Source organism: Phocoena sinus, chromosome 7 (assembly GCF_008692025.1).
Source record: "Phocoena sinus isolate mPhoSin1 chromosome 7, mPhoSin1.pri, whole genome shotgun sequence".
NCBI lineage: Eukaryota > Metazoa > Chordata > Mammalia > Artiodactyla > Phocoenidae > Phocoena > Phocoena sinus.
In genome coordinates this window covers 21,521,177-21,538,947 of record NC_045769.1, presented here as the reverse complement: position 1 = coordinate 21,538,947, position 17,771 = coordinate 21,521,177, and the positions used below count along the sequence as shown (strand labels likewise).

At 41.3% G+C, this 17,771-nt stretch overlaps 1 protein-coding gene across 11 annotated transcripts in view; it reads right to left on the bottom strand.

The window, feature by feature from the left end:
• MREG (melanoregulin) overlaps positions 1-17,771 on the bottom strand; it is a 122,139-nt gene that overhangs the window by 102,344 nt on the left and 2,024 nt on the right. For 2 of the 11 annotated variants that reach the window (XR_004350761.1, XM_032637794.1), the window contains exons 1-2: positions 2,868-3,666; positions 2,076-2,176 (exon numbers count right to left, since the gene is read on the bottom strand). Coding sequence is in view for 9 of the 11 variants with exons in the window: in XM_032637794.1 (XP_032493685.1) it covers positions 2,076-2,176; positions 2,868-2,887 (121 nt within the window). In the remaining 2 variants the exon portion in view is untranslated. Of the gene's footprint in view, positions 1-2,075; positions 2,177-2,867; positions 3,667-6,331; positions 6,391-11,934; positions 12,204-13,252; positions 13,365-17,771 lie in introns of those variants that run through there. The other 9 variants (XM_032637800.1, XM_032637804.1, XM_032637798.1 and 6 more) reach the window with 8 other exon arrangements.

Below are 17,771 nucleotides of genomic sequence, written 5' to 3'. Positions count from 1 at the left end.
CAGTCAACCACTACTCAAAAGGATTATCTGAATGCTCACTTTGTGACCTCCCCTCGCATTATAACCAGCCAAGCTCGGGATTTTTTCATAAAAGACTTGGTTTCTGAAAGCATAATCATACGAGTAGATCAGAGAAGCCCTTAACTGGGAACAATGGGTCAGGGGAGTCTATTTTACCTTCCACTAAGGCTTCTATGTTTTACAATGGAAAACTGGCCTATGGTTAAGTAGGACTTAGAAAATGCAATATTTTCATGGCTTCTTACCTAGAGAAAAATCACAAATAAAAAATTTAAATCCAATACAAATAAATTTTAATTGTTTAAGAATCCTTTTATTCAGCTTTCAGTAGCTTTCAATGGTTTATAAAGCCAAAAAAATTACTCAAAAACTGTTTAACACAGGATAAAGCTATTTATTACTGGCTTATAATTATATACAGCAGAGGTTATTAGAAGGGGAGGAAACAGGAGGGATGAGAGTAAGATGTAGAAACTTGGCAGTATTAATTACTCCAAACAATACTGGGGTAATATACTGGTTTCCAATTAAACAATTTGTAACCTTTTATTTAAAGAGGATGGAATCAGGACTTCCCTAGTGGCGCAATAGTTAAGAATCCGCCTGCCAATGCAGGGGAAACGGGTTTGATCCCTGGTCTGGGAAGATCCCACATGCCGCAGACCAACTAAGTCCGTGCACCACAACTACTGAGCCTGAGCTCTAGAGCCCGCGAGCCACAACTACTGAGCCTGCGAGCCACAACCAATGAAGCCCGCGCACCTAGAGCTGGTGTTCTGCAACAAGAGAAGCCACCACAATGAAAAGCCTGCACACTGCAATGAAGAGTAACCACTGCTCACCACCACTAGAGAAAGCCCGCACGCAGCAACGAAGACACAACGAAGCCAAAAATAAATAAATAAATTTTAAAAATAAATAAATAAAGAGGATGGAATCTTCCAGTAGTATTAAGGTTTAGACATTAAACCTAAAAACATCTGTGGAGGACAAACCTGACTTTAGTATTGTGCTTATAACACAAACACATCATTAAAGGTTATCAAAAAATACACATTTGGAGGCCAGTATTCCGAAGTATCAACATTCAGAATGGAACTATATCTAATTTACTCTATAAATATTTGAGAGTAAGGTAGATAAGGTAATGTCAGCCCCAAAGCATTGAAGGTATGTGAAGTTTCTGGCTAGGAACCTGCATTTGTTAGAGATGAGATTTCTCTAACATCTACAAGTCAGTTCATGCTTAGTTCCCACTGAGTAGCATAGATAACAATATCTATGGATACTATATAGATAGATCATAGGTAATACCCCCCAGATATTACAGAGTTTCAGACTAAGGGATGATTACTATCTTAGCAATGACCAGGAATCATCACAGATAAATGAATTTGAGCTGAGTTTTGCAGGATGTGTGAGATGTTTATTATCTCTCTTGGAGTACATGGCCAATATGTAATCCCCAAGGAAGCTTAAGCTATGTCTTACTTCACATAATATGACAGTGTTTAAAGCTGAACAAATTATTTTTTTCCCTATCATTTACATTATGTTTCAGAGAAATTTCCCCTTGACTTATAGTTGATCTTCAACTGGAAATTCCTTCCTAGAACTTTGACTTTAAGTTTCTCTCTCTCCTAATAAAGGATTAATGATATACCAAGAAATAACAAGATAATCTAGAAAAATTCATTCTTTAAGGCAGCGATTCTCAACCTTCACGGTGAACTTGAATTTCCTTCTCTGTGCAATTGAAATCAGCTTAAAAAAATACCAACACCTGCACTCCACAGTTTGGAGTCAAGCTTATACACCACTATTTTTTTATTTCACACATGATTCTAATACACAGCCAGGAGTGAGAATCATTGGCTTAACTTAACCTTCTTGACAATCTGGTTGTAAATCAAAGAATACTTCTTTCTGGTTTTATCTGTTTTTAAAAGCCAATCTTTTCTAGTATACATGCATATTAACAAATACCTCTATTAACAACACAAATGGAATCAGAAGAACACAATTTGTCAACAGCTTTCATATTGAACATTTACCTACAGGGGCAACACAATTGATCCTTATTCCACTGCTGGCCCATTCCACCGCTAAGGATTTGGTGAGCTTGTAAACACCTTCTCTGGCAGCTCCACTATGCCTTTAAAAGACAAAATACAAACATTACAATCAGCTTCTGTTGAGTATGTCTCCCTTAACTAAACTGATAGGTGTACCAATGACCTGTCAGAGTCCCACAACAATGTTCTTGTTGTGAGTCCCTGTCTGAACCATAAGAAAGAACCAGGTCCTTCAATATTAAAGCAAGACCACAACTATCTGATAGTCAAACAAATCTCATGTAAGTCAAGGCCCACATAAGATCCCCCAAATCATCATGTGCATGAGAGGAATATTTTGAAGAACTTCTAATTATGGAAGAAAACAAACAAACTTGTAATTTTGAGGGTTACAAGTGTGGTTATATTTTTAATCAATTTTAGATAATAAGGGATATAAAATTCATACTTCAGGCTAGCAATAGTATCAACAGAATTTCTAGACATAAAAAAATTTTAATTAATTTTAATATGTTTCCAGAGAAGAGGTTCAAATACTTAGGTCTGTATCCATATGGTGCAAAAAGGTATAGACATACTATGGCTTAGAATTTCTAATTAAAAGGTCCTCAGAACCAAGTACGTGAGATCTGGGGGTGTACCCACTCCTCACTAGAGAGTACCTCCATAGCCCCATTTTCCTGAAGAAAGTCCCCCTCAGTCCCCATGTTGGCTGCAAAAGCCCTGGCAGGACTCCAGGCAGAAACCAACCGCTCCATCTGCCAGAATTACCTGGGCAACCTCATCACCATCAAACGTGGCCACCACTTGTGCCACTCTGCATCCAACAGTCCCGGGTGGATTTATAGGACAGGCTTCCTTGATTGCCACCAATGCTAGGAGGGGCCCTTCTGGAGTAATGCCCAGCTGGACAGGATGACACGACGGTGAACACACAGCTTCACATCACCAGGAGCAAGAGGCGGGGGCAGAACAGATGAGCATATGCAGGAAACATAGTCGAGTTCGTGCAATTTTCTGTGAGGAGAACCTAGAGGTGTTTGTCCCCTTGCACTCATCCCCTGACCACCAGGGCCACCATGAGGTCCTGCCTCTCATCATAGGAAAAGGCTCAGCAGTGACCTAGATTCCCTGAAGAAGAAAGTGGCAGGTGTTCAGAAACAGCCACCCAAGAAAGAAAACTACTAGGATTGGGGTGGGGGGGATGGAGGGAGGGGGAGAGAGAGGGAGTTGGAAAATCAGAGACAGAAATTACTCTCTGAATTTGAGCACCTGGACCAGTTTGTTGCATGTGAGCGAGAGGCCGTTGGAGGGAGTGGGATGCCACCCAAATATGCTGCTGCCATGGTATATTGATTATTTTCAGCTGTGGGCACTTGAAACACAGCAAGTGCAGAGAGAGGCTTTCTCTGAACCCCCCTCATCGGCTAAAAGGAACGCAGTGCCATAAATCCCCTCCCTGGGAGTCTCATCAACCAGGGGAGGCTGACTGTTGTCACATGACAGGAGACTAGATGTCGACACCACATGCAGACAAACTTTGTCACCAACTCTCATACCTCCCATCCGTTCTTCAAAGGACCCATTCATCTTTCCTAAAAGTCATATACTCCCCACCCCAAGAGGCCTATATCCCCTCTCCCCTTTCCCTATTAAGATGGTACTTAATCCTGAATTGGAAGCCACGACAGGCAGTTGCTCATTTTTCCCTGGGTACCTCCCATGTATACGTGAGGTATACGTGTGAATAAACTTCCATTTGTTTTTCTCCTGTTCATCTGTCTTTTATTACAGGAGTCTCAGCTAAGAGCTCAGAAGGGCAGAGGGAAAATTATTTATCCTCCCCTACATAGTTCTCAAGGTTAGCCGAGAAGGACATTTAATACAAACTCAATGCAGACACAGTAGCATTTTCAGACTACATCTCGACACTCAAAGATCTACTAAAGAAGTTGGCAGAGAAGAGTGTGATGTCAGAAGGGAAAGTGCTGCTGGATGTCGAGACCACCCATGACAGGTGTGAAAGCCTGAAGCGCCCAGCTCTCTGTTCGTTCCATAAGGAAGGAGGGAGATGGCCTTCCTCTGCAGTATTTGGCACTGCAGAAAAGTACACAGAAACTGAAAGTGACTCTGGATCTTGAAACAGCACATCCTAACCTCTCTGTCTCTGAGGATTAAAAAAAAATTGGGGACATTTGTGAAGAAAAAGCAGAGAGTTTATCCAGAGAGATTTACGGCTTATCCAGCAGTCCTGGGTTCTGAAGGATTTGATTCCGGCTAGCATTACTGGGAGGTCCAGGTGGATGAGATGCCTGAATGGACCACGAGGTTTGTAAAAAGTCCCCTTCCAGGAGAAAAAAGTGACCCCCATCGAAACAGAACAGATGGTGGACGATTCAGCGGCAGGATGGTGACTATGTCGCATGAGGCATCGTTCCAGCCACTTTTCTGAAGCAAAAGCCCAGAAGAGAAGGAAGGGCATTTATCTAGACTAGGAGTTCCATGAGATTTAATTTTGCCATCTGAATAACGTCTCACAGCCATTCTTTCACTGAGAAAATCTTCTGAAATACTAAGGCCTTATTTGTGTATCAGATATGATTTGAAATGTCTTACACTGTGTGAAGGAAGAGATTATGCGCGATAAACCACCCTAAAGGCTGTCACACTGCTTCATTTTCTTCCTGTAATTTATGCATAGGAGGCAGAATAATATCTAACTCTCAGTGAATCTAGCACTAACAATTTTTTTTCAATGCTTCTAGGACTTAAACATATAAATGAAATCATACATACATGCTCTTTTCTATCTGGCTTCTTTCACTCAGAATAATTATTTTCAGATTTATCCACATTGCTGCACGAATCAATAGTTCACTCCTTTTCATTTCTGAGTAGCACATTATACATACATACCATGATCTGTCTATTCATTCACTCACTGACAGGCATTTGGGCCATGAATTCTCTCTCCATGGGAGATATGAGTTGCTTTTTGGCCCATCTCTTGCCCTTGTAATTATTGACAATGACCCAAAAGATCAGCAGGTCAGTCTAAGCTCCTCTGCACAGATTGTAATGGAAATTGGACTACTCTTAGACGACACTGACAGTGTCAGAAAATGATCAGAACCCCAGAGAAACACGTGCAAAGACAGCAATACAATTCAAACACACACACACACACAGAAGAGATATCCAGGTCGCCTTTCAACAAATGAAAAGATGTTGCACTGGGATATCATTTCTTGCCCATCAGAGTTGTCCAGAAATTGACAAGACACATTTTTGGTGAGGCTGTGAGGAACAGGCATTCTCATTCATTGATGATGGGGTGCAAAATGCAAAGAAACTTGCAGGGACCTCCCCAGCAGTCCACTGGTTAAGACTCCACACTCCCAGTGCAGGGGGCATGGGTTCCATCCCTGGTTGGGGAACTAAGATCCCGCATGCCACACAGCGCAGCCAAAAAACAAAGAAACTTGCAAATGCCTAACAGGATGCATTTACTCTTCACCCAGCAGTCCAATTTCCCGGATATACCCTAAATATATACCTCCACAAATATGAAACAAATATTTACAATGTCATTCATCACAGAATTATTTGTAATAGCGAAACATTGAAACACAAATTTCTATTAAATTTGAGACAATGTGTACATTTGAAACAATGAATTTGAAAAGAAATCCTTGATTCCATAGTGGTATACTAAAAAAGTTAATAATAATAATAACATATATAGGGAGAAGTGATGGTTGTGGTGTAACTAAAAGTCTTTTTATGGAAGAGCATCAGCTAAAAAACATAGAAGCGGGACTTTCGGGGAGTGGGGGACCTTCAAGATGGCGCAGAAGTAAGACGTGGAGATCACCCTCCTCCCCACAAATACATCAGAAATACATCTAAATGTGGAACAACTCCTACAGAACACCTACTGAACGCTGGCAGAAGACCTCAGACTTCCCAAAAGGCAAGAAACTCCCCACGTACCTGGGTAGGGCAAAAGAAAAAAGAAAAAACAGACACAAAAGAATAGGGACGGGACCTGCACCAGTGGGAGGGAGCTGTGAAGGAGGAAAGGTTTCCACACGCTAGGAGCCCCTTCGCGGGCGGAGACTGCGGGTGGCGGAGGGGGAAAGCTTCGGAGCCGCGGGGGAGAGCGCAGCCACAGGGGTGCGGAGGGAAAAGCAGAGAGATTCCCGCACAGAGGACCTGTGCCTACCAGCACTCACCAGCCCGAGAGGCTTGTCTGCTCGCCCACCGGGACGGGCGGGGGCTGGGAGCTGAGGCTCGGGCTTCGGAGGTCGGAGCACAGGGAGAGGACTGGGGTTGGCGGCGTGAACACAGTCTGAAGGGGCTAGTGCGCCACAGCTGGCCGGGAGGGAGTCTGGAAAAATCTGCACCTGCCGAAGAGGCAAGAAGACAATTGTTTCGGGGTGCGTGAGGAGAGGGGATTCAGAGCACCGCCTAAACGAGCTCCAGAGATAGGAGGGAGGAAGAGAGGGGGGAAAGACACAGAGAGAGAATGCAAATGCAGCAAAATGTTAGCACTTGGTGAATCTAAATGAAAGGTATACAGACACAGCTTGGAGATTTCGGCAGGTTCAGTTCCAGACCACCACAATATTGCAATACAGTGAATTAAGAAAATTTTTCCCAGTGCATATAAAAATTATGTTTACACTAAACTATAGTCTATGAAATGTGCGATAGCATTATGTATAAAAAAATAATGTACAACCTTAATTTTAAAATATTTTATTGCTAAAAAGTGCTAATCATCATTTGAGCTTCAGCAAGTTGTAATCTTTTTGCAATAGTAACATCAAAGATCACTGACCACAAATCATCATAACAAATATAATAAAAATTTGAAATATTGCGATAATTACCTAAATAGGACCCAGAGACACAAAGTAAGCAAATGCTGTTAGAAAAACAGTGCTGGCAGACTTGCTCGATGTGTAATAAAGCAAAACATAATAAAACGAGGTATGCCTAATAGGAGTTCATTGTATTATTTCTTTAACTTTTTCACACATTCAAGAGGTTTCCAAAAATAAACTGGGAGAAAGAAATTCCTATATTAGTAAAATGAATAATTAAAGGCTATAGGAAAGTCTAAATTCACTAGTAATTTATATGTGGATGTTCCCACAAGTCTTTAACAACAGCATATTGTGTCAAAGAGTACAAGTTGAAAAACCTGGAACTTCAGGGTAGTCATGACTTAAACCATTTTAATCACATTAAAAATACATGTTCATTTTAGAAAAACTAGAAAAAGCAGATACGCAAAAAGATGAAAATAATATGTAATTTTACCTCCCAGAGATAATATGTCAGTATTTTGGTATAAACTCCTTCAGAATTATGTCTATTCATATACAGCCATATATAAATATATACTGTTTTTTGCAGAAATGTGATCATGCTGGATAGAATGTTTTATAACCTGCTTTTCACTCGATGTCTGGGAATATCTTTTCATATTGAGAAGTATATTTTTATACCTATATTTTTAGTGGCTGCATAGTACTCTATCCTATAGATGTATAAAACTTCACTCAACTAATATTTTACTCTAGAATATTTAAATGGTTTTCAATTTTTCACTGTTATTATTATGGTACAGAAAAAATGTATGTTTCATATTCCTTGTTTTCAAAACCAAAAGCTAGGTCCCATTGTTTAAAGTAAAAACAAAACAAAACAAAAACTAGACGCCCTGTATTCTTTAATTCAATTCTGGCTAATAAAAATCATAACTGAATCTAGACTCTGCAGACTTCTAATTAATGGCTGTTGGCAAGGAACCTCAGGTTGGTAAGAGACTGTTGACTTGAGTGCTGGAAGGTGTTGAAGTGCTGAGCTATGAAGGGTGGGTTAGAGACTGCAAGCTACCTCCTAATACTCATTCTCCTCTTCTTACATAGAAGTTGAATTTGTACTTAGGCACATAACTAGTCACCTAAAGATTCTATTTCCCAGTATCCCTTATAGGTAGGTATGATCGTTTAACTGAGTTCTAGCTGATGATGAATGTCAGTGAATGTAATGGCGCCACTTCCAGATGGTGCTGTTAAAAAGAATGAGTGAGTGTTACATTCTTCCTCATTCCTACTGTCTGGAATGCAGTTACAATGACAGGAACTGGAGCAGCCATTTTGGACCATGGGATGGAAACCACATGTCAAAGATAGTAAAGCAAGAAGTAGGATCCTTATTCCCTAATGGTTATGGAACTACCATACTATCCCTGGACTATATACCTTGAGTTTTTATGTGAGGGAGAAGTCAACTATCTTATTCAAGCTCCTCTTTTTTATGGATCTCTACACTTCAGCAGCTCATCCTGTATCACAATTAATACGGAACTGTATACTACCAGTTAGATAAAGATGAGGCTAGAAGTGTCTGCAAGACCTTTGATTTAGAGATACTAAGAATATAAAGCCATGGGGCTTCCCTGGTGGCGCAGTGGTTGAGAGTCCGCCTGCCGATGCAGGGGACACGGGTTCGTGCCCCGGTCCGGGAAGATCCCACATGCCGTGGAGCGGCTGGGCCCGTGAGCCATGGCCAATGAGCCTGCGCGTCCAGAGCCTGTGCTCCGCAGCGGGAGAGGCCACAACAGTGAGAGGCCCGCGTACCACAAAAAAAATTTTTTTAATAAAATAAATAAAAGAATATAAAGCCTAACCCATGTTGGGGTGAAGACCCTGTGGTTCAGAATTATACTCGTTCCACATTTTTCAGCATAAAAATGTCTTGGATAGTTTGTAAGGGAACTCTTCAGTTACCCAACTTCAGGGTTGAGTATTACCACCTATGAAACATAAGCTTTAATCTAAAGACTATGCATGTGTGCTAATTACTTATTAGTCATAAAAAATGTGGACTCTGGTATTCTCCCTGAAGATTTCGCTGAATTAATTAATCGGTCCTTGTAATAGATTTAACAGATTCATTTCTTAAAAACAAAATAAGTGTGGAGTCTTCCTTTATGTTATGAAGCACTCTGTAGCAATATCTTTGTACAAATTCTGAATAATTTTTACATGATAACTTCCTAGAAATAAAAGTAACAGATCAAACAATATTTGTATTTTATAAATGTTGCCGAATTACCATCCAGAAATGCAGCAATTTGCATTGCTATGTTGTATGTAAGTTAAATCAGGGCAGTAAGTGTTGATGACATGGAGCTTCTGAGCCCATAACAACTTCTCTTTCAGGATTCTCTATGATCTTTACATAAAGACACTTGGACTTCTTGGATGATTGATCACACTTGCCTGCTTTGCACATGTAGAAGGCACCCATCAGTTTGGTTTCAATCACAGCATTCCACCCCTTTGAACTGATGTGTTCAGAAGGAGAGAAGAACTGGCCTCCTCCATTGTTTACCAAGAAACTGATCTGACCATAAAAGTCTAAGGTGGCTTTGACCAAATTATTCGCCTAAAGAAAAACATTAAAAGTGAACTGGTTACAGAGAGAGAAATACAAATACTGTATGATAGCACTTATATGTGGAATCTAAAAAATACAATGAGGGCTTCCCTGGTGGCGCAGTGGCTGAGAGTCCGCCTGCCGATGCAGGGGACACAGGTTCGTGTCCCGTCCGGGAAGATCCCACATGCCGCGGAGCGGCTGGACCCGTGAGCCATGGCCGCTGAGCCTGCGCGTCCGGAGCCTGTGCTCTGCAACGGGCGAGGCCACAACAGTGAGAGGCCCGCGTACCGCAAAAAAAAAAAAAAAAAAAAAAAACTTAAAAAAAAAAATACAATGAATTAGTGAATATAAAAAAAACTAAGCAGGGCTTCCCTGGTGGCGCAGTGGTTGAGAGTCCGCCTGCCGATGCGGCGGACACGGGTTCGTGCCCCGGTCCGGGAGGATCCCACATGCCGCGGAGCGGCTGGGCCCGTGAGCCGTGGCCGCTGAGCCTGCGCGTCCGGAGCCTGTGCTCCACAACGGGAGGGGCCACAACAGTGAGAGGCCTGTGTACCACAAAAAAAAAAAAAAAAAAAAAAAAAAAACAAAAAAAAAAAAAAAAAAAAATAAGCAGATTCACAGACATAGAGCCCAAACTAGTGGTTACCAATGTGGAGAGGGAAGCAGGGAGGGGCAGTGAAGGGTAGGAGATTAAGAAGTACAAACTATTAGGTATAAAATAAGCTACAAGAATATATTATACAACATGGGAAATATGGCAAATATTTTATGATAACTATAAATGGAGTATAACCTTTAAAAATTGTGAATCACTATATTATACACCTGTAACATATAAATTGTACATCGACTGCACTTCAATAAGTAAATAAATAAAATGTTAAAAGTGAACTGGTTAATAACCTAACTTACTACTTGGACTTTATCACCTGCTTTAGTAGAGTAGCAGAGCTTGCAGTGTCTCACAGTGAATAGTAACTCTGAGAACCACAGTAAATGGAGAGGTAGTCACAATGAATAAACCTGAAAATCCTATATCAGTGAATAATTTACCAGTATCCGATACCCATAGATCATAAAGCTAAATTTCGAGTCTTAATGACAAGATTTATCCAAGGACCTGGATCACCCCTCCATTGTTTTAGTTTGTAAGCTACCAACACAGAATAATGGATAGTGATGAAACAGACATTATGAAATCAGTTAAAGGGCAAAAGGCACAAAAGGTAGTCACTAGATGAAACTGTCGTTGCTTAGCTTCCCTACATTTCTTCCCTTCCTCTCTTTCTCCAGAGGCCACTCACTCAATAGATCATTAGCTCAAGAATCTCCTTCACAGGCTCTGCTTCTAGTGAACCTCATCTAAGATAGCTACTATAGGAAAACTTAAAGCACAGTCAGGTTTAGGGACAACTACTATAAATTAAAATGAATGAATAAGTAAGATAGATTTGCATTCCTCAAAAAACTAAAACTACAGTTGCCATATGATCCAGAAACCCCACTCCTGCACTGCTGACCATATACCCAGACAAAACTATAATTTGAAAAGATACATGCACCCCAATGTTCATAGCAACAGTATTACAATAGCAAGACACTGAAACAACCTGAATGTCCATCAACAGATGAATGGATAAAGATGTGAAACACACACACACACACACACACACACACACACACACACACACACAATGGAATAATACTCAGCCATCAAAAAGAATGAAATAGGGGCTTCCCCGGTGGTGCAGTGGTTGAGAGTCCGCCTGCCAATGCAGGGGACATGGGTTCATGCCCCAGTCCAGGAAGATCTCACATGCCGCAGAGCAGCTGGGCCCGTGAGCCATGGCCGCTGAGCCTGCGCGTCCGGAGCCTGTGCTCCACAACGGGAGAGGCCACAACAGTGAGAGGCCTGCATATCGCAAAAATAAAAAAGAATGAAATAATGCCATTTGCAGCAACATGGATGGATCTAGAGATTATCATACTAAGTGAACTAAGTCAGAAAGAGAAAGACAAATACCATATGACATCACATATATGTGGAATCTAAAATAAAACACAAATCAATATATCTATGAAACAAAAACAGACTCACAGATATAGAGAACAGATTTGTAGTTGCCGGGGAGGGAAGGATTGGGAGTTTCGGATTAGCAGATGCAAGCTATTACATATAGAATGGATAAACAACAAGGTCCTACTGTATAGCACAGGGAACTATATTCAATATCCTGTAATAAACCATAATGGAAAAGAATATGAAAAAGAATATATATATGTATAACTGACACTTTGCTGACAGCACAAATTAAACACAACATCGTAAATCAACTATACTACAATAAAAGTTAAAAAAACAAAGATAGATTTGCTTTACCTCCTCGTCATTACAGATGTTGCTTTTTATGGGAGTGACTTGAGCCTGGCTGGTAGGAGGCAGACTGGCCTTCAGTTCATCTGCGGCAGATTTTAATCTATCAGACTCACGGGATGCAATGACCACATTACACCCTGAGGAGACAACAGCCAAAGAACAACTAAATATGTTTTCACTGGTTGTCCAAGTTCTGAAAGTAATAATGTTTAGAAAATGTTTCATATGTTCTTGTAAAAACAGATGAATTGGGCTTCCCTGGTGGCGCAGTGGTTGAGAGTCCGCCTGCCGATGCAGGGGACACGGGTTCGTGCCCCGGTACGGGAAGATCCCACATGCCGCGGAGTGGCTGGGCCCGTGAGCCATGGCCGCTGAGCCTGCGCGTCCGGAGCCTGTGCTCCGCAACGGGCGAAGCCACAGCGGTGAGAGGCCTGTGTACCGCAAAAAAAAAAAAAAAAAACAGATGAATTAGGACTTCTGCATATGGTCAAGATGGAGTAATAGGAACTGAACTTACCCTCCAGCCCAAAACAACTAAAAAACTGAACAAAATATATGCAACAATGATTTCCAGGCACTGGATAACAAGTAGCACAGGCTAGTGATCCCAGAGAGTGAACAGAAACAATGTGAGCTCTATTATTATTCCAGATTGCTGCCTAGAGAGAGTCTTCAGGCTTCAACATAGGGAGGAGGAACCCATTGAGAGCCCAGCAGTCTCCTGGGTAGAATAGATGAAGTTGGGAGTCCAGGGAGGCCAAGACAGCTAGATTACACATGGCACAGAGAGAAAGGAGGTACACAGTGGGGGAACTCCAGAGATCTGTAGAGTTCCCTCAGATCTTCAGCTGAGCACTGATCAGTACATACGAGTAAGGAAACAATCTGAGGCTGGGGAAAGATTGTTCCCAAGCTCTACAAAGTTTCAAACTGTTTCCAAGTAACTTAATTGCATCAGAGAACAAAGTTCAGCAATATTTATAAGAATACAAAAATAACTAGCCTGCAACAAGGTAAAATTCAAATGTCTGGCATCCAACAAAAAGCCACAAGGCATACAAAGGAGCAGGGAAATACAACCCAGAATGAGGAGAAAAGCAAATTAATAAAAACAGGCCCAGGAATGGCACTGATGACATAATTACATAAACCAATGATAAAGAGAAAAATATTAAAAGCAGCCAGAGAAAAAGAACACAAAAAAGACAAGGAAGACAGAACACTTCTTTTCAGAAACAATGCAAGCCAGAAGATAGTGGAATATCTTGAAAGTACTGGGGATGCGGGTGGCGGTGGGAGTTTTGGAACCTGGAACTCTTACCCAGTGAAAATAGCTTTCAAAAGTAATGGCAGGGCTTCCCTGGTGGAGCAGTGGTTGGGAGTCTGCCTGCCGATGCAGGGGACACGGGTTCGTGCCCCGGTCCGGGAAGATCCCACATGCCGCGGAGCAGCTGGGCCCGTGAGCCATGGCCGTTGAGCCTGCGCGTCCGGAGCCTGTGCTCCACAGCGGGAGAGGCCACAACAGTGAGAGGCCTGTGTACCGCAAAAAAAAAAAAGGAATGGCAAATTAAAGGCTTATTCACACATATGATATCCAGAAGAATTCATTAAAGTAGACCTGCACTACAAAAAGATTAAAGGAAGGCCTTCAAACAGAAGGACAATGCTACCAGATGAAAATCTAAATCTACAAAAGAAGAAAGAGAACTGGAAATGGTAATTATGTGAGTAAATAAAGTAAATATGAAGTCTTTTCTTATTTCTATTCAATCTCTCTAAAAGGTAGTGATTGTTTAAAGTTAAAATGATATCAGTGTATTGTAGGCTTTATAATATATGTAGAAATAAAATGTATGAGCATTTAATTGTTACACAATGTCCAGGAAGGGTGAAGTAGAAGTAGCCGCAGTCCTTGTTTTGCTCGGCTCTAATACACGCTAATTTCAGTTACCTTAGTTTAGATAACACCAGACCCCCAACAACACTGTTCAAATTCCAGTTAACATGGCAGATGAACTGAGTAATTGCATAAAATATAAACTGTCCCGCCAGTACAAATCCACAGATCAGCATGCGAATAACAGATGCACATCACGGTCAGTGACTAATTGTTTCACTTCTTTCACTGTCTGTAAGTGATTGGCCACTATGTATCTGTTCTTCAATTCGTGTACAGAAGGCAAAGAATGCAGTTGTGTTGCCTCCTTGTCTCCCAATGATAAACCCATGTGACATTTTACAAAAACCATGACTGAAGGAGAGACTGGCCAACAAAGACGAAAGTGCAACAAAGAAATAGAAATTGGTAACACTGAAAGTGAAATTAGAATTGTATGTAAATGGAGTTATAAAAGGAAGAGCTACCCATGGGAATGCTGACACTCCACCAGTGCTTTCCTTAAGTAAAATTATTAAGCTATGAGACACTGGACTATTCATTTATCTTACTAAGTAATCCTGACCCTTATTGCTCATTGTTGCCTCACATGTTAGTTTATCCTAAAGAGAATGCTTCCTTCTTTTCATGTACAAATATAAAAAGCAGAAATACGTGCCAAGACAGCCTTGAGAGAGGGAAGAGCCTCACCACCTCTGGGAAGCCCAGATGTATATGGCAGATTTAAAGCGAACTATATTGAAAATCACAACTATGTTGACGACCCTCCTTCCTCTCCCTCACTGAGCCAAGATTGGCAGCTCCTTCTACACGCTCCCATATCCCTGACCTCATTCTAATACAGCATTTAAACCAGTATTGTATGATAATTAAGTCTCCCCCACTCACTATCATCTCCTGGAAGACTGGGACCCTGTCATTGTAATTATTACACTCAAAAACAGTCCACATTCAATATTCATGTATGGAATAAACGACACTTAGAAAGGTAAAGAGTAAAATGGCTCTCTGTTTGACCACAACCTTTCTAGTTGTACATGATGAGGTAGCTTCTGCATATTAAAATAAGGCACTTTAAAAACTATTTTTCAAGATTAGGTTATAATTTAGTGAGTTACAAATGCAGACAACTTTTGGAAATTCTGATAGGCAATCTGAGAGCTTTATAAAGCAAATATTAAAAAGATTCACCATGAATTCCTTGCAAGACAAGACTAACTTTAAAATAGAATTCAACTTATCAAAATTGATGTATAGGACTTTCCTGGGGGCGCAGTGGTTAAGACTCCGCCTGCCAATGCAGGGGACACAGGTTCAAGCCCTGGTCTGGGAAGATTCCACATGCCATGGAGCAACTAAGCCCATGCGTCACAACTACTGAGCCTGAGCTCTAGAGCCCGTGAGCCACAACTACTGAACTGGCGTGCCACAACTGCTGAGGCCCGCGTGCCTAGAGCCACACAAGAGAAGCCACCGCAATGAGGAGCCCACGCACCTCAACAAAGAGTAGCCCCTGCTCGCCGCAACTAGAGAAGCACGTAGCAACGAAGACCCAACGCAGCCATAAATAAATAAAATTTTAAAAATTTAAAATTTAAAAATTGATGTATAATTTTCAACAAAGCATATATTATACTGTTAGGAGAACCGTTATTCCTTTCTTCTTCTGTTTCCAGGAGGAAGCTTCTACTCCCAGGAGGGGAAAGAACTGAAATACACATTTCTAGCCCAGGTCCAACCCTCAGCCAGGTTTCCCTGAATTAGGAGGAATAGCTAATCTGATTAATATAACAGAAAGGAAAAACAAGTTCCCCTGGATTAGCCACTGCCTCTGCCCATCACCTTCTTTTCTTTGATCTTTCTGCCTTAAAGATGGGCATTAACTGCTCTAGAGCAGAGCACAGGCTGACAAGGCATGGAAATCTGACATCTACAACTCTTCCTAAATCCACATTAAGAAGTTAAGCCTCATTAAAAAAAAAAAATCCTCAAGAATACTAAGGTGATTAATGCCTGACTTTGTCCAAGGCCTCAAATAAGAGATATAATGAAAATATAAAAAGGATTATTCACAGGAATTATCTAATTAGAAGCTTACTAAATTATCACTAATTACTATCTGAACCCTGAAGGCTTCAGGAAAGTTATCTAATATTAGCAGAGCTATACTGGGACACAACTTTAAAAGGCTATTTATTGTAACTGCTATATAAACTTGAACCAGGGGGCAAAAGTATTACAAGGCGGAATGCTGCAGTGCTGGGTAGAACTAGAAACCTAAATTTCCATTAAAGGAATGGTTAAATAAATTGTTACATATCCATACAATAGAATACTATATAACTTTGAGAAGAATGAAGTACTACTATATGCGCCAGCATGGGAAGAAAAAATTACAGAACAGTAAGAACACTACAGTCACAGTTTTGTAAATAACAAAATACACACAAGTGTATATGTGTGCATGTGGCTGACTCATAGAAAATCACCAGGAAAGGGATTTAGGAGATGGGCAGAATGGGAAAGCTCATTTTTTTCTTTTATATACTTCCATACTACCTGAATTTATTGCAATGCTCTTATTTTATAATAAACTAGAAAATTATTAGACGATATCCTTCTCACCCTTACGCTAAATGATTTAGATGGACTTTTTTTGTTGTTTATATGAGTTGCTAGAGAAATTCAGAAAGCTTGATAAACTTACTTAGAATAAGGTACAGAAGTAACTAGCAAATAATGAGTTATTTCCACATCAGAGGCATTTGTAGCCAAATATATTGCTTTTCTGCTTGGGCTGATACTGATTCCTTTCAATCTTCAACTCAGAGTGCTACATGTAAGCACCTTCTAGGTCCCTGGTGTTGATAAGAGCCTAGTCACCAGAGCAAGAAAGAGTGCTGTCTTGCCTCACAATTTCCACTTGCAATTCCTACTTTCATTTCACCCACTGTCAACAGAAAGAGAATGACTAACTTGAGGACAGAGACAAGGATTTAGCTTGAATTCAATGTGAATGGTCTTAGGTTCAATATTCTTTGATGGAATCAGGACTCCTCTGGTCTAAGAGCATCTGTCAAATAGAGGAAGAGGGTTTCAATTCTGTTCCCTACATCCTGCCCTTGTGAGCTAGGGCTTTCAGCATCCTCTCAGAAAAGGGACAGTCAAAATCATCTGGATGTGAAAGACAACACAATAATCACTTTAAAAAGCATGCCTCGGGGGTTTCCGTGGTGGCGCAGTGGTTGAGAGTCCGCCTGCCGATGCAGGGGACACAGGTTCGTGCCCTGGTCCTGAAAGATCCAACATGCCGCGGAGCGGCTGGGCCCATGAGCCACGGCCGCTGAGTCTGCGCGTCCGGAGCCTGTGCTCCGCAACGGGAGAGGCCGCAACAGTGAGAGGCCCACGTACAGCAAAAAAAAAAAAAAAAAAAAAAAAAAAAAAGCATGACTCGCACTTCCCTGGTGGCGCAGTGGTTAAGAATCCGCCTGCCAAGGCAGGGGACACGGGTTCGAGACCTGGTCTGGGAAGATCCCACATGCCGCAGAGCAACTAAGCCTGTGCATCACAGCTACGGAGCCTGCTCTCTAGAGCCCGCGAGCCACAACTACTTAAGCCCACATGCCTAGAGCCCATGCTCCGCAACAAGAGAAGCCACCGCAGTGAGAAGACCACGCACTGCAGCACGCAAAGAGTAGCCCCCGCTCGCCACCACTAGAGAAAGCCTGCGCGCATTAACGAAGACCCAACGCAGCCAAAAATAAATAGATAAATTTATTTTTAAAAAGCATGCCTCAAAATCCAACTTGTAATTCACACCAAAAAATAGGAGCCTTCTCACTGGAAACTGAATTGGCTAACATTTTATTTGCCCAATTTAGGTTTCTATAACAATTTTCAGGAAACAGCCATTAATTCTGGAATAAAAAAATAAAGCTGAGCA